This window comes from Zonotrichia albicollis, chromosome 39 (assembly GCF_047830755.1).
Source record: "Zonotrichia albicollis isolate bZonAlb1 chromosome 39, bZonAlb1.hap1, whole genome shotgun sequence".
NCBI lineage: Eukaryota > Metazoa > Chordata > Aves > Passeriformes > Passerellidae > Zonotrichia > Zonotrichia albicollis.
This window is the reverse complement of record NC_133857.1, coordinates 396,742-417,359: the sequence shown is the minus strand read 5'-3', so window position 1 is coordinate 417,359 and position 20,618 is coordinate 396,742. Positions and strand designations below refer to the sequence as shown.

The following is a 20,618-nucleotide window of genomic DNA, read 5'->3' as shown; positions in this document are numbered from 1 at the left end:
GGGTTTACAGGGAGGTTTGGGGGGTTATGAAGGGGCCTTAGGGGATCCCAGGGGTGATTTAGGGGTTATGGGGAGGTTTTGGGGGGTCCCGAGGGTGCTTTATGTGGTTCTGGGGGTGCTTTAGGTGGTTCTGGGGGTGGTTTAGGGAGTTCTGGGGGGGATTTAGGGGGTTATGAGGGGGGTTTAGGGGACCCCGGGGGTGCTTTAGGGTGCTTATGAGGAGGTTTTTGGGGGGTCCCCGAGGCCTCACCCCCCCATCCCACCCCCGATCCCAGCCTCAGGCCCAGCTCCATCCCACGGGAATTTCTGCTGATTCCCCGAAATTCCCGGAATTCCCCGCGGGGGGGGCAGGACAAGGACCCCCCTTGTCCCGGGGCTGCGTGGGGGGAGGGGGGATTCCAAAAAAAGGGGGGGGGGGTCCCCGAGCTGGGGGTGGGGGGGACGCGGAGCCGGCGGCAGAGCAGAGACGCAGCGGGAGGGTGAGGAGGGGAATGTGGGGAGCGGGCTGGGAAAAGGTGCTGGGATGGGCTTTGGGGGGGATTTGATGGGGTTTGGGGACAATTTGGGGGGTTGTGATGGGGTTTGGGGAGGATTTGGAGGAGATTTGGGGGTTGTGATCGGATTTGGGGGGGGAGATTTGGGGGGGCTATGATTGGATTTGGGGAGCTGTGATTGGATTGGGGGGATCTAGGGGGGATTTGGGGGGCTGTAGTGGGGTTTGGAGGAGATTTGGGGGGCTGTGATTGGGTTTGGGGGCATTTGGTAGACTGTGATTGGGTTGGGGGGATTTGGGATCTGTGTTTGGGTTTGGGGGAGAATTGATGGTGTTTGGGGGAGATTTGGGGGGCTTTGATGGGGTTTGGGGGGATTTGGGGGGGCTGTGATGAAGTTTGGTGAGATTTTGGGGTGATTTGGGGGGTTGTGATTGGTTTTCGGGGGCTCTGAAAGAGTTTGGAGGGATTTTGGGAGAGATTTGGGGGCTGTGATGGGGTTTGGGAGGGATTTGGGGGCTGTGATGGGGTTTGGGGGTCACAGTGAGGATTTTGGGGTCTCTGCACCCCTTTTCCAGGACCCATCACCACCGACCTCTGCTCGTTCCCCCCCGAGACCCCCCAAAAGAGAGACCCCCCCCACCATGGAGGTGAGGAGGGGTCTGCAGGGGCTGGGGAGGGGTCACTGAGGGACATCCCCCCCCAATGTCCCCCTGTGCCCCCTCCCGTGCAGGAGGTGCTGGAGCTGGGCCCGGGCTCCGAATTGGGGAGGGGTCACCTTGTCACTCCCCCTCCCTCAATGTCCCCCTCCCCTGCAGGAGGTGCTGGAGCTGGGCCCGGGCTCCGAATTGGGGAGGGGGCTGCGCCTGGCCCGCGACAGCCACGGGCTCTACGTGGCCGAGGCGCCCCAAATCCCTGCGGCTGCGACACGGTGGGGGACAATGGGGACACTGGGGGGACACTGGGGACAGTGGGGGGACACTGGGGGACACTGGGGGGACATTGGGGACACTGGGGGGGATTGGGAAGGGACGCTGGGGGGGTACTGGGAACACTGGGAGGGGACAACTGGGGGGACTGGGGAGCCTGGGAGGGGACACTGGAGGGACACTGGGAGGACATTGGGGGGCTACTGGGGGACATGGGGAATACTGGGGGGACACTGAGGACGACACTGGGGGTGACACTGGGGGTGGCACTGGGAGTGACAAGGTAATACTGGAGCTGGCACTGGTGACACTGGGGGTGACAAGATGGCACTGCGGGTGGCACTGTGTGTGACAAGATGACACCAGAGCTGGCACTGGTGACACTGGGGGTGGCACTGGGAGTGACAACGTGGCACTGGAGGTGATGAGGTGGCACTGAGGGTGACACTGGGGGTGACAGGGTGACACTGGGGTGACACTGGGGGTGACAAGGTGACACTGGGGTGACACTGGGGGTCACAAGATGACACCAGAGCTGGCACTGGTGACACTGGGGGTGACAGGGTGACACTGGGGTGACACTGGGGGTGACACGGCACCCCCGGGCCATCCCCCCGATGTCCCCGCACAGGTGACCGTGTGCTGGGGGTGCGGGTCTCCTTCGAGGGGGCGTCCCCCGAGGCCGTGGGGCGGCTGCTGGAGGGGGCCGGGGGCTGCCGCGTGTCCCTGCACCTGCGGCGGGGGCGGGCCCCGGGACCCCCGGGACCCCCGAGGGACAGCGGGACGGCAGCACCAGGCTGGTGCGGGTTCGGGGGGTCCCCGTGGATGGGGAGGGGTCCCCGTGGATGGGGAGGGGTCCCTGTGGATGGGGGGTGTTTGTGGGTCCCCGTGGATGGGGAGGGGTCCCTGTGGGTGGGGGGTGTTTGGGGGTCCTTGTGGATGGGGGGTGTTTGGGGGTCCCTATGGAGAGGGGATCGCTGTGAATTGGGGGTTTTTGGGGGTCTCTGAGGATGGGGGGGTGTCCCTATAAATGAGGGTCCCTGTGAATGGGGAGTGTTTGGGGGTCCCTATTAATGGAGGGTCCCTGTGGATGGGGGATGTTTGGGGGTCCCTATGGATAGGGGGTGCCTTTGGAGTGGGATCCCTATGGATGGGGGGTGGTTGGGGGTCCCCGTGGATGCAGAATTGGGTGTATTTGGGGTCCCCGTGGATGCAGAATGGTTTTCAGGGTGTCGGGGCTCCCTGTAGATGGATTTGTGGGTGTTTATGGATGCCGGGATGGTTTTTGGGGTGTCGGGGCTCCCTGTGGATGAGTTTGGGGTGTCGAGGCTCCCTGTGGATGGGTTTGGGGCTGTTTGGGGGCTCCTTATGGGTGCAGAATGGTTTTTGGGGTGTCGGGGCTCCCTGTGGAAGGCTTGGAGGTGTCGGGGCTCCCCATGGACGGATTTGTGGGTGTTTATGGATGTCGGGATGGTTTTTGGGGTGTCGGGGCTCCCTGTAGATGGATTTGTGGGTGTTTATGGCTGCCGGGATGGTTTTTGGGGTGTCGGGGCTCCCTGTGGATGGATTTGTGGGTGTTTATGGCTGCCGGGATGGTTTTTGGGGTGTCGGGGCTCCCCATGGACGGATTTGTGGGTGTTTATGGCTGCCAGGATGGTTTTTGGGGTGTCGGGGCTCCCTGTGGATGGTTTGTGGGTGTTTATGGCTGCCGGGATGGTTTTTGGGGTGTCGGGGCTCCCTGTAGATGGATTTGTGGGTGTTTATGGCTGCCGGGATGGTTTTTGGGGTGTCGGGGCTCCCTGTGGATGGTTTGTGGGTGTTTATGGCTGCCAGGATGGTTTTTGGGGTGTCGGGGCTCCCTGTGGATGGTTTGTGGGTGTTTATGGATGCCGGGATGGTTTTTGGGGTGTCGGGGCTCCCCGTGGATGAATTTGTGGGTGTTTATGGCTGCCGGGATGGTTTTTGGGGTGTCGGGCTCCCCACATCCCGCTATTCCCCCCAGCCCACGCCGCTGCCCGCGGCCCCCAAGCCGCCGCCCGCCGCCGCTCCCGTGCCGCCCTCCGGTGCCGCCGGTGCCGCCGCGCCCCTCTCGGTGGAGCTCGCCCTTCCCAAGCTGCCCAAGCTGCCCAAGCCCCGCGGCGCCCCCGGCCCGGTGCCCCCGCTGCCCCCGGAGCCGCCGCGGCCCCGCCTGACCGTGCGCGAAGCGGCCGCGGCCCGGACGGCGCCCCCGGAGCCCCCCGAGCTCGGTGCCCGCATCCCCAGCGTGGAGCTGGCGGCGCCCAAGGGCTCCCTGGGGCTGAGCGCGCCCCCGTGGGCAAAGGGGGGGCCCGGCCGCGACCCCCGAGGGAAATGAGGAGGGGGCTCCGGGGGCTCGGGGGGCGTTCCCGGCCCTCCGCGTCCCCTCGGTGCCCATCGATGTCCCCAAAGCCGCCGTGGAGCTGGCGCCGGAGCTCGGCCTCGCCAGCGCGGAGCCCCCCGGGATGAGCCCCCCGAACTCGGCTTCCCGCTTCGCCGAGGGGCTGCGGAAGCTCAGCCGCGAGCTGGAGGCTCCGGCCGTGGAAATCGCCCCCAAGCCCCCCAAATTCCGCCTTCCCCGCCTCGGGTGGGCGCTGGCCAAGCTGCGGGAGGGCGGCGGGACCCCCTCCCCTCCGGCATCGCCCCCCGGCATCGCCATCCCCAGCGTGGAGCTGGACCTGGGCGCGGTGGGAGACGCGGGGGCCAAGCTGAAGGTGCCCAAATTGTCGCTGGCGCCGTTCGGTGACACCGAGGACGGGCCGCGATTCGGCCCCGGGGCCGGCCCGGGCTCCCCCCGGCTCCGCGCCCCGCGCTTCGGCATCGCGGCCGCGGCGCTGCCCAAATTCGGGGGCTCCAGCCCCGACCTCCGCCCTGGGGGGGTCCCCAAAGCGCCCCCGAAACGCGGGGGCAGCGCCGAGAGCCTGATCCTGGGCTGGACGGCCCCGGAGCCCCCCGGGAGCCTCCGCGCCAAACCCAAATCTCGGGGGGCTCCGGCGCCGCCGTGGCCGCCCCGCATCCCCATCCCCGCCGTGGGGTTCGCTCTGCCGGGAGCGCAACCGGCACCGGCACCGGAGCGCCCCGAGCCGCGCCGGGCTCCGGAGCCGCCGGTGCTGAAGGTGCCGGTGCTGGAGCTGGCGCCGCCGGGCTTGGACGGCGCCTCGGAGCAGCCCGGGCGCCGCTTTGGGGTGAAACTCCCCAAATTCGGGGCCGGCTCCTCCGGGAGCGGCGCGGGATCCTCGGCGAGGATGAGGAGGGGCGGCTCCAAGGCCGTGCCCGAGGAAGGAGGAGCCGCCCGCGATGGGAACCCCCGGCGGCGCCGCTGGGTGCCCAGGGGTGGGTTTCGCCCCCCGCGGGGGCCTCTCCGGAGCCCCCCAAATTGGGGAGGATGCGGTTCCCCCGATGTGGAGCTGTGCCCCGGGGACCCCCAGATCCCCCTCGCCATCGGGGGCATCTCCTCCCGCTGCGATCCCGGGGGGCTCCGGCCCGAGGGCACCCCCAAATTCCAGCTGCCGCAGCTGGTGCTGAGCCCCCAGATCTGTGCCGAGCCATGAGCCCCCCACCCTCCCAACCTGGGGGGGCTTTGGGGACCCCCAAAGCGGTGACTGAGCTCCCCCAGACCCTCTCTAACTCCCTCCATCCCTCCCAAATTCCTAATCCAGCTTTTTTTTTCGGGGGATTTGAGGCTTTTGGGCCATTTTTGGGGTGTTCCTATTAACCAGGGAAGGGGGGCACGAGGCTGCTGCCCCCCAGCCCGGCCCCTCACGCTTGTTTGGCCAGAATAAACGTTAATCCCAAAAAAACCTGGAGTGTGATGGGGCTGGGGGGGGCCAGGGGGGAATTTGGGGGGTCCAGGGAGGGGTTTGGGGTTCCAGGAATGGGATTTGGGGTCCAGGGATGGGATTGGGGGTCAATGAAGGGGTTTTGGGGGTCCAGGGAAGGGTTTGGTGGGTTCAGGGATGGGATTGAGGATCCAGGATGGGGTTCGAGGTTCCAGGGCTGGATTTGGACTTCCAGGGATGGGTTTAGGGGTCCAGAAAGGGATTTGGGGAACCAGGGATGGGATTGAGGAACCAGGAATGGGTTTGGGGGCCCAGGAAGGGGTTTGGGGGGTCCAGAGAGAGATTTGGGGTTCCAGGAATGGGTTTAGGGGGTGCAGAAAGTGGTTTGGGGGTCCAGGGATGGGTTTGAGGCGTTCAGGGATGGGTTTGGGGGGTTCAAGGAAGGGGTTTGGGGGTCCAGGGAGGAGTTTGGGGATCCAGGAATGGGTTTGGGGTTCCAGGGAGGGATTTGGGGATTCAGGGATTGGGATTGGGGTTCCAGGGATGAGATTGGGGGTCCAGGGAGGAGTTTGTGGGTCCAGAAAGGATTTGAGGGTGCAGAAAGTGGTTTGGGGGTTCAAGGAAGGGGTTTGGGGTTCCACGGATGAGTTTAGGGTTCCAGGGATGGGACTGGGGCTCCAATAACCACACAGCACATCGCACCACCTCCACAAAACCCCATTTCTTGCATTTTCCGCCCCAAAGCCGCCGCTCCCCGCGGGTTCTCCCGGCGCTACCGGGGCCCGCAGTGCCCGGCCCAGCCGCGGGGGTCGCCGATGTCGAAGCTGTGGCCGGAGCTCCAATCGCGCTCGAACGCGGCCCGGAGCCGCTCCCGGAAGGAGCCCGAGCCCGGCCCGGGCTGCGCCACCACCAGCGCCGAGCCCGCCGTGCGCTCGAAGTAATCCCCGGACCAGTTGGAGGTGCCTGAGGGCGTTTGGGGAAGGGGAAAGAACACAAAACCAGCTCAAAATGGGTCAAAACGCCCAAAACCACCACCAAAATGCATCAAAATGCCACGAAACCACCACAAAGTGCCTCAAAAGGCCACCAAAATGCACCAAAATACCACAAAACCACCCCAAAGTACCACAAAACCACCCCAAAATGCCTCAAAACAACCCAAAACGCACCAAAATGCCCCTAAAGGCCACCAAAATGCACCCAAATGCACCAAAATACCACAAAACCACCCCAAAGTACCTCAAAAAATCCAAAATGTCCCATAGTACCCAAACCCACCCCAAAATGCCCCAAAACACCACCAAAATGCACCAAAATGTCCCAAAATACCACAAAACCAACCCAAAGTGCCTCAAAAGGCCACCAAAACGCACCAAAATGCACCAAAAGGCCACCAAAATGCACCCAAATGCACCAAAATGCCACAAAACCACCCCAAAATGTCTCAAAACGCCAACAAAATGCACCCAAATGCCCCCAAAGGCCACCAAAATGCACCCAAATGCACAAAAATACCACAAAACCACCCCAAAATGCCTCAAAAGGCTACCAAGATGCCCCAAATTGCCCTAAAATTCCAGAAAACCACCCCAAAAATACCCCAAACCGCCCCCAAATACCCCCCAAACAGCCCAAAAATCCCCAAAATACCCCCAAACCACCCCCAAAATACCTCTACCTCCCCCAAAATGCCTCCCAAACACCCCAAAACATCCCAAAAGCCCCAAATGCCCCCAAACTGACCCACGTAGGCGGCCTGGTCGGTCACCATGTACTTGGTGTGGCTGACGCGGGCGAAGGGGATGCGGCTCTGGGCCGCGCTGGACGGGACCACGAACAGGCGCTGGAGGGGGGACAGGAATGTCACCCCTGAGGGACTGACACCATCCCTGGGGGAATTGTCACCATCCCTGGGGGACTGACACCTTCCCTGAGGGGATTGTCACCTCCCAAAGGGACTGTCACACCCCTGAGGGGACTGTCACCATCCCTGAGGGGATTGTCACACCCCTGAGGGACTGTCACCATCCCTGAGGGGATTGTCACCTCCCCTGAGGGACTGTCACACCCCTGAGGGACTGTCACCTTCCCTGAGGGGATTGTCACCTTCCACAGGGACTGTCACCTCCCCTGAGGGACTGTCACCATCCCTGAGGGAATTGTCACCTTCCCTGGGGGACTGTCACCTCCCCCGAGGGGATTGTCACCATCCCTGAGGGGATTGTCACCATCCCTGAGGGGATTATCACACACCTGAGGGAATTGTCACCTCCCAAAGGGACTGTCACCATCCCTGAGGGGACTGTCACACCCCTGAGGGATTTGGGAAAATGGAGGGAAAATTGGGGAAAAATGGAGGGAAATGAGGGGAAAATTAGGGAAAATGGGGAAAAATTTTGGGGAAAATGGGGGAAAAATAGGGGAAAATGGGGGAAAATGGAGGAAATTTTGGGAAAATGGGGAAAAATTTGGGGGAGAATGCGGAAAAATAGGGGGAAAATGGGGGAAAAATAGGGGAAAAAGGGGAAAAATTTGGGGGAGAATGGGGAAAATTTTGGGGGAAAACGGGGGAAAAATAGGGGGAAATGGGGGAAAATGAAGGAAAAATTAGGGAAAAATTGGGGAAAAGTAGGAGAAAAATGGGGAAAATTTAGGGAAACATTGGGGGAAAATTGAGGAAAAATTGAGGAAAATTGGGACAAATTAAGGAAAAATGGAGGAAAAATGGAGGAAAAACGGGGAAAAGCCGTCACCCTTTAAAGAGCCCGGCACCCCCCGATGTCACCCGCCGTCACGCACCACCTGCACGCCGTAGCGGGTGCCGTTGTCGGCCAGCGCGGCCAGCGAGCGCAGGAAGGGGAACATGCTGGGGCGGCTGTGGCGCCAGCAGCCGGCCAGCAGCCGCAGCGCCACCCCGCGCTCCACCACGGCGCGCCGCAGCCGCTCGTCGATGGCCGGCCAGAAGCGCTCGGGCCGCGAGAACTCCGTGCTGACCACGTAGCTCATCACGGCCACGTCCACCCACTGAGCGGCGCCGTCGATCACCGACAGCAGGGCGGCCAGGTCCGGAGTGCGGCCGGCGGCGCACAGAGCGGGGGGAGAGCTCTGTGGGGACACGGAAATGGGGGGTTGGACCTTGGTGTGGTGACCCCGGTGTGGTGACCCCGGTGTGGTGACCATGCTGGGTTTGACCCATGGTGGGTTTGACCTTGGTGTGGTGACCCATGGTGGGTTTGACCTTGGTGGGTTTGACCTTGGTGGGTTTGACCTTGGTGTGGTGACCCCAATGTGGTGACCCCAGTGTGGTGACCATGCTGGGTTTGACCCACGGTGGATTTGATCTTGGTGTGGTGACCCCAGTGCGGTGACCATGGTGGGTTTGACCCATGGTGGATTTGATCTTGGTGTGGTGACCCTGGTGTGGTGACCCCAGTGTGGTGACCATGCTGGGTTTGACCCATGCTGGGTTTGACCCTTGGTGGGTTTGACCTTGGTGTGATGACCCCGATGTGGTGACCCCAGTGTGGTGACCATGCTGGGTTTGACCTTGGTGTTGTGACCCCAGTGTGGTGATATCAGGGTAGGTTTCACCCATGGTGGGTTTGACCCATGGTGGGTTTGACCTTAGTGGGTTTGAGCTTGGTGGGTTTGACCCTGGTGTGGTGACCCATGGTGTGGTGACATCAGGGTGGGTTTGACCCATGCTGGGTTTGACCTCGGTGTGGTGACCCACGGTGGATTTGATCTTAGTGTGGTGACCCATGGTGAGTTTGACCCATGGTGGGTTTGACCCATGGTGAGTTTGACCCCAGCATGGTGACATCAGGGTGGGTTTGACCCTGGTGTGGTGACCCCAATGTGGTGACCCCAGTATGGTGACCCCAGTGTGGTGACCCTGATGTGGTGACCCCTGCAGCCGCGAGAACTCCGTGCTGACCACGTGTGGTGACCCATGGTGTGGTGACATCAGGGTGGGTTTGACCTTGGTGTTGTGACCCCAGCATGGTGACATCAGGGTGGGTCTGACCCCGGGTGGGTTTGACCCATGGTGGGTTTGACCTTGGTGTGGTGACTCCCCTGGTCTGGTGACCCCCAGCACGATGACCCCCAGCATGGTGACCCCAGCATGGTGACCCCCCCCTGTGGCACCTACCGAGAAGAAGACGGCGGCCTCGGTGCCGTTGAGCGTCATCTCCAGCGGCGTCTCCAGGTTGATGGAGGTGGAGAAGTTGTCCGGCCACGGCGCCGGGATGGACGCGTCGGGGACGCCCAATGACCAGTAGGCCTCGAAGATTTTGCCCAAATCCTTGGCCAGGCAGCTGCAGTTGTAGATGGCGGCTCCGAGCTCCTTCACCTGTGGCGTGCGGGACGGCACCGGTGGCACGGTGGGATGGCGTCGTTGTCCCTCCCTGATGGACGGGGCTTGGGACGGCACCGGGGATGGGGCTGGGGGGGTTCCCATCCCATTGGGTTGAGTGCCAACCGGTGGGTTTGGCACTGCCCAATTTGGGTTTGGGACCACCCATTGGGTTTGGGTCAAGCTCATTGGGTTTGGCACCAATTCCATTGGGTTTGGCACCGTCCGTGTTGGGTTTGGGTCAAGGTCATTGGGTTTGGGATCATCCACGTTGGGTTTGGGATCCTCTATGCTGGGTTTAGGGTCAAGTCGTTGGGTTTGGGACCATCCATGTTGGGTTTGGGGTCAAGTCATTGGGTTTGAGGTCAACCCCATTGAGTTCCACACCAATCCCATTCGTTTGGCACCATCCACGTTGGGTTTGGGGTCAACCGCATTGGGTTTGGCACCAGTGCCACTGGTTTTGCCACCATCCATTGTGTTTGGGGCCCACTCCATTGGGTTCCCCTCCAACCCCACTGGCTCGAGGGTCAATCCCATTGGGTTTGGCATCATCCACATTGGGTTTGGCACCATCCATCTTGGGTTTGGGGCCAACCCCATTGAGTTTGACACCATCCATTGGGTTTGGCACCATCCACATTGGGTTTGGCGTCAACTCCATTGGGTTTCACACCCATCCATTGAGTTTGGCACCATCCATTGGGTTTGGGGCCAACCCCATTGGGTTCCACACCAACCCAATTGGGTTTGACACCATCCATGTTGGGTTTGACACCATCCCTTGTGTTCTACACCAATTCCATTGGGTTCCACACCAAACCCGTTGGGTTCGGCACCATCCATTGGGCTTGACACCAACCCCATTGGGTTCCACACCAACCCCATCGGGTTTGGGGTCAACCCCATTGCATTTGGCACCAATCCCATTGGGTTTGGCACCTTCCATTGGGTTTGGGGCCAACCCCACTGGGTTCCACACCAATCCCATTGAGTTTGGCACCATCCATTGGGTTCCACACCAACCCCATCGGGTTTGGGGTCAACCTCATTGGGTTTGGCACCATCCATTGGATTTGGGGTCAACCCCATTGGGTTTGGCACCATCCATTGGGCTCTACACCCATTTGTCCCCACCCCATTGGGTTTGTCCCCAACCCCATTGGGTTTGTCCCCACCCGTTGGGTTCGTCCCCACCCGTTGGGTTTGTCTCCACCCTGTTGGGTTTGTCCCCACCCCATTGGGTTTGTCCCCACCCGTTGGGTTCGTCCCCACCCTGTTGGGTTTGGCACCATCCATCGGGTTTGTCCCCACCCCGTTGGGTTCGTCCCCACCCTGTTGGGTTTGTCCCCACCCCGTTGGGTTCGTCCCCACCCCGTTGGGTTTGTCCCCACCCCGTTGGGTTCGTCCCCCCCCGTTGGGTTCGTCCCCACCCCGTTGGGTTTGTCCCCACCCCGTTGGGTTTGTCCCCACCCCATGGGGTTTGTCCCCACCCCGTTGCGTTTGTCCCCACCCCGTTGGGTTTGTCCCCACCCGTTGGGTTCGTCCCCACCCTGTTGGGTTTGTCCCCACCCGTTGGGTTTGGCACCATCCATTGGGTTTGTCCCCACCCTGTTGGGTTTGGCACCACCCGTTGGGTTCGTCCCCACCCGTTGGGTTTGGCACCATCCATTGGGTTTGTCCCCACCCCCGTTGGGTTCATCCCCGCCCCCGCCGTGCCCCACCTGTGTCAGGGCCCTCCAGTCCATGTTGGCGCTGCCGATGTAGAGATGGGCGCCGTCCACCAGCCAGAACTTGGTGTGCAGCACGCCGCCCGTCAGGCGCGGCAGGTCCACGGCGCGCACGGCCGCGCCTGCGGCACCGCGGTCACACACCGGACCCCAGACCCACCGGGACCCCAGACCCGCCGGGACCCCAGACCCACCTGCGGCACCGCGGTCACACACCGGGACCCCAGACCCGCCGGGACCCCAGACCTGCCGGGACCCCCAGACCCGCCGGGACCCCAGACCCACCTGAGCCCCCAGACCCACCTGCGGCACCGCGGTCACACACCGGGACCCCGGACCCGCCGGGACCCCAGACCCGCCTGAGCTCCCCCAGACCCACCTGCGGCTCCGCGGTCACACACCGGGACCCCAGACCCGCCGGGACCCCAGACCCACCTGAGCCCCCAGACCCACCTGCGGCACCGCGGTCACACACCGGGACCCCAGACCCGCCGGGACCCCAGACCCACCTGAGCCCCCAGACCCACCTGGGACCCCCAGACCCGCTGGGACCCCAGACCCACCTGCGGCACCGCGGTCACACACCGGGACCCCAGACCCGCCGGGATCCCAGACCCACCTGCAGCACCGCGGTCACCCACTGGGACCCCAGACCCGCCGGGACCCCAGACCCACCGGGACCCCAGACCCACCTGTGCCCCCAGACCCGCCGGGACCCCAGACCCACCTGTGCCCCCAGACCCGCCTGCGGCACCGCGGTCACACACCGGGACCCCAGACCCGCCGGGACCCCAGACCCACCGGGACCCCAGACCCACCTGAGCCCCCAGACCCACCAGGACCCCAGACCCACCTGCGGCACTGCGGTCACACACCGGGACCCCAGACCCGCCGGGACCCAAGACCCACCTGAACCTCCCCAGACCCACCTGCGGCACCGCGGTCACACACCGGGACCCCAGACCCACCTGCGGCACCGCGGTCACACACCGGGACCCCAGACCCACCTGTGCCCCCAGACCCGCCGGGACCCCAGACCCACTGGGACCCCCAGACCCGCCGGGACCCCAGACCCACCGGGACCCCAGACCCTCCTGCAGGACCGCGGTCACCGACCAGGACCCCAGACCCGCCGGGACCCCAGACCCATCTGTGCCCCCAGACCCACCTGCGGCACCGCAGTCACACACCGGGACCCCAGACCCACCTGGACCCCAGACCCACCTGCGCCCCCCAGAACCACCAGGACCCCAGACCCACCAGGACCCCAGACCCACCAGGACCCCCAGACCCACCTGAGCTCCCCCAGACCCACCTGCGGCACCGCGGTCACACACCGGGACCCCAGACGCACCTGAGCCCCCAGACCCACCTGGACCCCCAGACCCACCTGAGCCCCCCAGACCCACCTGTGCCCCCAGACCCACCGGGACCCCAGACCCACCTGCGGCACCGCGGTCACACACCGGGACCCCGGACCCGCCGGGACCCCAGACCCACCTGAGCTCCCCCAGACCCACCTGCGGCACCGCGGTCACACACGGGGACCCCAGACCCACCAGGGCCCCCAGACCCACCTGAGGCCTCAGACCCACCGGGACCCCCAGACCCACTGGGACCCCAGACCCACCTGCGTCCCCCCAGACCCAGTTGTGCCCCCAGACCCACCAGGATCCCCAGACCCACCTGTGGCCCCCAGACCCACCTGCGCTCCCAGACCCACCGGGACCCCAGACCCATCTGAGCCCCCCCAGACCCATCTGAGCCCCCCCAGACCCACCTGGTCCCCCCAAACCCACCGGGACCCCAGACCCACCTGAGCCCCCAGACTCACCTGAGCTCCCAGACCCACCGGAACCCCCAGACCCAACTGAGCTCCCCCAGACCCACCTGAGCCCCCCCAGACCCACCGGGACCCCCAAATTGGGGGGTGACCCCGACCCCGCTCACCGCTGCGCTCCAGGGCTTGGAGGTCGTCCAGGGGCGCGGTGGGCGAGGGCGCGCTGACCGCAACGCGCACGGCCACGCCACGGGACGGCAGCTGCTGCAGCGCCGCCAGGAGGCGCTCACCCTGAGGGCAAAAATGGGGGAAAAATGGGGCAAAAATGGGGCAAAAATGGGGGAAAATCAGGGGAAATTGGGAAAAAAACCCAGGGAAAAATGGGGAAAAAATACAGGGAAAAATGGGGAACTTGTGGGATGGCAGCTGCTGCAGCGCCGCCAGGAGGCGCTCGCCCTGAGGGCAAAAATGGGGGAAAATGGGGGAAATTGGGAAAAAAAACAGGGAAAAAATACAGGGAAAAATGGGGAAATTGTGGGATGGCAGCTGCTGCAGCGCCGCCAGGAGGCGCTCACCCTGAGGGCAAAAATGGGGGGAAAATGGGGGAAAATCAGGGGAAATTGGGAAAAAAAACCAGGGAAAAATAGGGAAAAAATACAGGGAAAAATGGGGAAATTGTGGATGGCAGCTGCTGCAGCGCCGCCAGGAGGCGCTCACCCTGAGGGCAAAAATGGGGGGAAAATCAGGGGAAATTGGGAAAAAAAACAGGGAAAAATGGGGAAAAAATACAGGGAAAAATGGGGAAATTGTGGGATGGCAGCTGCTGCAGTGCCGCCAGGAGGCGCTCGCCCTGAGGGCAAAAATGGGGGGAAAATCAGAGGAAATTGGGAAAAAAAACCAGGGAAAAATGGGGAAAAAATACTGGGGAAAATGGGGAACTTGTGGGATGGCAGCTGCTGCAGCGCCGCCAGGAGGCGCTCGCCCTGAGGGCAAAAATGGGGGGAAAATGGGGGAAAATCAGGGGAAATTGGGAAAAAAAACCAGGAAAAAATGGGGAAAAAATACAGGGAAAAATGGGGAAATTGTGGGATGGCAGCTGCTGCGGCGCCGCCAGGAGGCGCTCGCCTGAGAGCAAAAATGGGGGAAAAAATGGGAAATTATGAAAAAGGAGTAAATTGGAAAATGGGCAAAATCCAGGGAAAGTGGGGAAAAAACCAGGGGAAAATGGGGGAAAAAAACCGGGGAAAAATGGGGAAATTGCGGGCTGGCAGCCGCTGGATTGCTGCCAGGAGCTGCTCACCCTGAGGGTGGAAATGGGGGAAAAATAGGGAAATGGGGAAAATGGAGGATTTGGGAAAATGGGGAAAAGGAGGGGAATGTGGGAATGGGGAAAATGGGGGAAATTGGGAAATGGGGAAAATTGGGAAAAATGGGGAAATTGGGAAAAAATGAGGAAATGGGGAAATCGTGGGCCGGCAGCTGCTGCAGGGCTGCCAGGAGCTGCTCACCCTGAGAGCAGGGAAAAATGGGGGGAAATGAGGGCAAAAAATGGGCAAAACCAAGCAAAAAAAGGGGCAAAAATGGGCAAAACCACGAAGAAAAAAAGGGAGAAAAAACCCCAAAAATGGGGGAAAAAAAGGCAAAAAATGCATTAAAAAAGGGTAAAAAAAGGGCAAAAATGGACAAAACCACGAGGAAAAAAAGGGAGAAAAAAAAGGCAAAAAATGGGGAGAAAAAAGGGCAAAAAATAGGCAAAAAATGCATTTAAAAAGGGTAAAAAATGGGCAAAAATGGGCAAAATAAACAAGAAAAAACGGCAAAAAATGGGGAAAAAAGGGAAAATGTGGTGTTTTCACCTGCTGAGCGCTGGACTCGTGCGTGCGAGTGTCCTGGTTGGTCAAGGTCCAGTAGAAGGAGGCGATGTCCACGCTGTGCCTGGCCCTGGCCAGCAGCACCCCAAAAATGCCAGGTAAAAATGGACACAAAGGGACAAAAATGGGCAAAAAACCAGGTGAAAAAATGGACAAAATTGGGCAAAAAATGGGCAAAAAATGGGCAAAAAACAGGGCAAAAAAAGGATAAAATTGGGCAAAAATGGGCAAAACCATGAAGAAAAAAAGGGAGAAAAAAACCCAAAAATTGGGGGAAAAAAAAGGGCAAAAAATAGGCAAAAAATGCATTTAAACAGGGTAAAAAATGGGCAAAAATGGGCAAAATAAACAGGAAAAAACGGCAAAAAATGGGGAAAAAAGGGGGAGAAAAAGGGAAAATGTGGTGTTTTCACCTGCTCAGCGCTGGGCTCGTGTGTGTGAGTGTCCTGGTTGGTCAGGGTCCAGTAGAAGGAGGCGATGTCCACGCTGGCCTGGCCCTGGCCAGCAGCCGACAGGTAAAAACGGACATAAAACGGGCAAAAAAAATGGGCAAAAAATGGGGTAAAATAGGGGCAACAATGGGCAAAAAAGCAGGCGAAAAATGGGCAAAGAATAGTCAAAAAATGGGCAAACCCAAGCAAAAAAGGAGCAATAATGGGCAAACAAACAGGCAAAAAATGAACAAAACTGGAGTAAAATGGTCAAAGCCTAAACAACAGAGGAGCCAAAAATGGACAATACTCAGACAAAAAAGGGGCCAAAACGGACAAAATCATGGGAAAAAACACACAAAAAACAGGCAATAAAGAGCAAAAAATGTGCAAAAAGAGGGCAAAAAATAGGTTAAAAAGCAGGTAAAAATGGGGCAAAAAAAACAGGTAAAAATGGGCAAAAAAAGGGTAAAAAAAGGGTAAAATATAGGTAAAAAATGGCAAAAAAAAGGCAAAATGTGGTGTTTTCACCTGCTCAGCGCTGGGCTCGTGTGTGCGAGTGTCCTGGTTGGTCAGGGTCCAGTAGAAGGAGGCGATGTCCACGCTGTGCCTGGCCCGGCCCAGCAGCTCCATCCAGGCCTCGAAGGTGCTGCGGCCGCGCTCGGGGCCCAGGCCCAGCCCCTCGGGGATGCTCTCCACCAGCACGATGCTGCGGCAGTGGGGGGCTTTGGGGGGGTCCTGGGGGCTTTGGGGGGGTCCTGGGAGCTTTGGGGGGGTCCTGGGGGGTTTTTTTGGGGGGTCCTGGGGGGTTTTTGGGGGGTTTTGGGGGGATTCTGGGGGGTTTTATTTGGGCAGTCTTAGAGGGTTTCGAGGGGTTTTTGGGAGTCCTGGGGCTTTGGGGGGGTCCTGGGAGGTTTTGGGGGGTCCTGGGGGGTTTTTGGGGGGTCCTGGGGGGGCTTTGGGGGGTCCTGGGGGGGTTTTGGGGGGTCCTGGGGGGGCTTTGGGGGGGTCCTAGAGAGGTTTTTGGGGGGTCCTGGGAGGTTTTTGGGGGATTTTTTTGGGCAGTCCTAGAGGGTTTTGAGGGGTCGTGGGAGTCTTTTGGGAGTCCTGGGGGTTTTAGGGGAGTCCTGGGGGGGCTTTGGGGGGGTCCTGGGGGGTTTGGGGGGGTCCTAGGGGGTTTTTTGGGGGGTCCTAGAGGGTTTTGGGGGGTGATGGGGTTTTTTTGGGGGGTTTTGGGGGGATTCTGGGGGGGTTTTTTGGGCAGTCTTAGAGGGTTTCGAGGGGTTTTTTGGGAGTCCTGGGAGTTTGGGGGGGTCCTGGGGGTTTGGGGGGTCCTAGAGGGGTTTTTGGGGGGTCCTAGAGAGGTTTTTGGGGGGTCCTGGGGGGTTTTGGGGGATTTTTTGGGCAGTCCTAGAGGGTTTTGAGGGGTTGTGGAGTCTTTTGGGAGTCCTGGGGGGTTTTTGGGGGATCCTGGGGGGTTTTGGGGGGGTCCTGGGGGGGTTTTGGGGGGTCCTAGAGGGTTTTGGGGGGTCGTGGGGGTTTTTTTTGGGGGGTTTTGGGAGGATTCTGGGGGTTTTTTTTTGGGCAGTCTTAGAGGGTTTCGAGGGGTTTTTGGGAGTCCTGGGGTTTGGGGGGGTCCTGGAGGGGTTTTGGGGGGGTCCTAGAGGGGTTTTTGGGGGGTCCTAGAGGGTTTTGGGGGGTTGTGGGGGGTTTTTGGGTTTTTTTTTAGGGGAGTTTTGGGGAATTCTGGGGGGGTTTTTTGGGCAGTCCTAGAGGGTTTTGAGGGCTCATGGGAGTCTTTTGGGAGTCCTGGGGGGTTTTTGGGGGGTCCTAGAGGGTTTTGGGGGTCATGGGGTTTTTTTGGGGGGTCCTGGGGGGTTTTGGGGGATTTTTTGGGCAGTCTTAGAGGGTTTTGAGGGGTTTTTGGGAGTCCTGGGGGTTTTTGGAGGGTCCTGGGGGGTTTTGGGGGGGTCCTGGGGGGTTTTTTGGGGGGTCCTGGGGAGTTTTTTGGGGGGTCCTAGAGGGTTTTGGGGGGTCCTAGAGAGGTTTTTGGGGGGTCCCGGGGGTTTTGGGGGATTTTTTTGGCAGTCCTAGAGGGTTTTGAAGAGTCGTGGGAGTCTTTTGGGAGTCCTGGGGGGTTTTTGGGGGATCCTGGGGGGTTTTTTGGGGGTCCTAGGGTGTTTTTTGGGGGGTCCTAGGGTGTTTTTTGGGGGGTCCTAGAGGGGTTTTTGGGGCGTCCTAGAGGGGTTTTTGGGGGGTCCTGGGGGGGTTTTGGGGGATTTTTTTGGGCAGTCCTAGAGGGTTTCGAGGGGTTGTGGGAGTCTTTTGGGAGTCCTGGGGGTTTTGGGGGATCCTGAAATGTTTGGGAGGGTCCTGAGGGTTTTTTTTGGGGGGTCTTGAGGGATTTTTAGGGGTTCTTGGAGGTTTTTGGGGGTTTTTGGGGTGTCCTGAGGGGTTTTTAGGGGTTCTTGGGAGGTTTTTGGGAGGTTTTGGGGGGGTTTTGGAGGTTTTTGGGGTGTCCTGAGGGGTTTTTAGGGGTCTTGGGAGGTTTTTGGGGTGTCCTGGGGGGTTTTTGGGTGCCCTCCCCCCCAGCCCCCCTTACCTGCAGGTGTCCCCACAGGTGCCATCGGTGTCACCCCCCGGTGGTGGCGCAGGTGCAGGAGGAGGAGGAAGGTGAGGAGGAAGAGGATGGACAGGAGGACGAAGAGCGCGGCGCCCTGGGGGCGCTGAGGTTTGGGGGGGGGGACACCCCAAAATTGGGGGGGTTTGGTGAATTTTGGGGTTTTTATCCCATTCACAGTGCAGGGAAGGGGGGGGTGGGATGGGGGTACCTTGGGGGTCGGCGGCTCCCGGGGGTCCGGAGGGTCCAGCTGGGGAAAGGACCCCAAAATTGGGGGGATGAGACCCCAAAATTGGGGAAAGGACCCCAAAATTGGGAGAGAAGGACCCAAAATTGGGGGGTAGAGACCCCAAAATTGGGGGGGATGAGATCCCAAAACTGGGGGTGAGATCCCAAAATTGGGGGGATGAGATCCCAAAATTGGGGGGGGATGAGATCCCAAAATTGGGGAGTGGAGACCCCAAAATTGGGGGGAAGGACCCCAAAATTGGGGGGGATGAGACCCCAAAATTGGGGGGTGGAGACCCCAAAAATTGGGGGGGAAGGACCCCAAAATTGGGGGGGGAGGACCCCAAAATTGGGGGGTAGAGATCCCAAAATTTGGGGGGATGAGACCCCAAAATTGGGGTGGATGAGACCCCAAAATTGGGGGGAAAGGACCCCAAAATTGGGGGGGAAGGACCCCAAAATTGGGGGGGATGAGACCCCAAAATTGGGGAGATGAGATCCCAAAATTGGGGGGGATGAGATCCAAAATTGGGGGGGATGAGATCCCAAAATTGGGGGAAAGGACCCCAAAATTGGGGGGATGAGACCCCAAAATTGGGGGGGATGAGATCCCAAAATTGAGGGAAAGGACCCCAAAATTGGGGGGATGAGACCCCAAAATTGGGGGGGTGAGACCCCAAAATTGGGGTGAAGGACCCCAAAATTGGGGGGGAAAGGACCCCAAAACTGGGGGATGAGACCCCAAAATTGGGGGGGTGGAGACCCCAAAATTGGGGGGATGAGACCCCAAAATTGGGGGGGTGGAGACCCCAAAATTGGGGTGGATGAGATCCCAAAATTGGGGGGTGAGATCCCAATATTGGGGGGGAAGGACCCCAAAATTGGGGGATGAGACCCCAAAATTGGGGAGATGAGATCTCAAAATTGAGGGGGAAGGACCCCAAAACTGGGGGGGTGGAGACCCCAAAATTGGGGGGTGAGATCCCAAAATTGGGGGGTAGAGACCCCAAAATTGGGGGGGATGAGATCCCAAAATTGGGGGGTGGAGACCCCAAAATTGGGGGGATGAGACCCAAAATTGGGGGGATGAGATCCCAAAATTGGGGGGGAAGGACCACAAAATTGGGGGGTGGAGACCCCAAAATTGGGGGGGAAGGACCACAAAATTGGGGGGATGAGACCCCAAAATTGGGGGGGATGAGATCCCAAAATTGGGGGGGAAGGACCCCAAAATTTGGGGGGATGAGACCCCAGAATGGGGGGGTGGAGACCCCAAAATTGGGGGGGAAGTACCCCAGAATTGAGGGGGAAGGACCCCAAAATTGGGGGAGTGGAGACCCCAAAATTGGGGGGATGAGATCCCAAAATTGGGGGGTGGAGACCCCAAAATTGGGGGGGATGAGACCCCAAAATTGGGGGGATGAGATCCCAAAATTGGGGGGATGAGACCCCAAAATTGGGGGGGTGGAGACCCCAAAATTGGGGGGATGAGATCCCAAAATTGGGGGGGAAGGACCCCAAAATTGGGGGGGATGAGACCCCAAAATTGGGGGGTGAGATCCCAATATTGGGGGGATGAGATCCCAAAATTGGGGGGTGGAGACCCCAAAATTGGGGGGGATGAGACCCCAAAATTGGGGGGAAGGACCCCAAATTGGGGGGTGAGATCCCAATATTGGGGGGATGAGATCCCAAAATTGGGGGGTGGAGACCCCAAAATTGGGGGGTGAGATCCCAAAATTGGGGGGGGTGGAGACCCCAAAATTGGGGGGATGGGTGTGAAACACACCCTGAAATTCCAGGATCCCCCCAAAATCCCCAGGTTCCCCCAAAATTCCCAAGATTCCCCCCAAAATCCCCAGGATCCCCCCAGAATATTCCCAAGATCCCCCCAAAATTCCAGGATCCCCCAAAATTCCCAAGATCCCTCAAATTCCCAAGTTCAGATTTTGGGGTGTTCCTAGCCCAGTTTGGGGTTTGGGCGTCCCAAGTTCAGATTTTGGGGTGTTCCCGGCCCAGTTTGGGGTTTGGGGTGTCCCAAATTCAGATTTTGGGGTGTTCCCAGCGCAGTTTGGGTTTTGGGGTGCCCCGGGACCCCCAAATTTGGGTGTTTTTGGGGTGTCCCCAGCCCAGTTTGGGGTTTGGGGTGCCCCAAATCAGAGTTTGAGGTGTCCCCAGCCCAGTTTGGGTTTTGGGGTGCCCCAGGACCCCCAAATTTGGGTTTTTTTGGGGTGTCCCCGGCCGTACCTGCTTGTAGGCTCCGCTCAGCCCCATCCCGGCACGAGGCTGGAACAGGAAAATCCGGATTTATCCCCTGAGGGAATTTGGGCTTTTTGGGGTGCAGGCAGGGGAGGGACCCCAAAAATCCCCAGGGGGGGTTCAGGAGC

At 60.2% G+C, this 20,618-nt stretch overlaps 2 protein-coding genes across 3 annotated transcripts; one reads left to right on the top strand and one right to left on the bottom strand.

Annotated features, from left to right (window-relative positions):
• Positions 1-409: 409 nt before the first annotated feature.
• On the top strand, positions 410-5,229 carry LOC141726760 (uncharacterized). Of its 2 annotated transcripts, none has more exons than XM_074531810.1 (5): positions 410-479; positions 1,070-1,141; positions 1,310-1,422; positions 2,052-2,220; positions 3,423-5,229. In XM_074531810.1, exon 5 carries the CDS (start codon positions 3,901-3,903, stop codon positions 4,984-4,986), a length of 1,086 nt encoding a protein of 361 aa, XP_074387911.1. In that variant the 5' UTR covers positions 410-479; positions 1,070-1,141; positions 1,310-1,422; positions 2,052-2,220; positions 3,423-3,900; the 3' UTR covers positions 4,987-5,229. The 2 variants fall into 2 exon arrangements, with proteins under 2 accessions (XP_074387911.1, XP_074387909.1); XM_074531808.1 differs by having other exon boundaries at positions 1,225-1,422.
• Positions 5,230-5,920: 691 nt separating this feature from the next.
• Positions 5,921-20,521, bottom strand: PLD3 (phospholipase D family member 3; the record flags this gene model as incomplete). Its single annotated transcript, XM_074531819.1, has 10 exons — positions 5,921-6,177; positions 6,958-7,057; positions 8,014-8,319; positions 9,368-9,568; positions 11,296-11,423; positions 13,252-13,372; positions 15,915-16,092; positions 17,986-18,109; positions 18,215-18,253; positions 20,479-20,521. Coding segments are annotated over 10 exons (1,431 nt in total), but the record flags the coding sequence as incomplete, so codon positions are not given.
• Between the last annotated feature and the right edge of the window lie 97 nt (positions 20,522-20,618).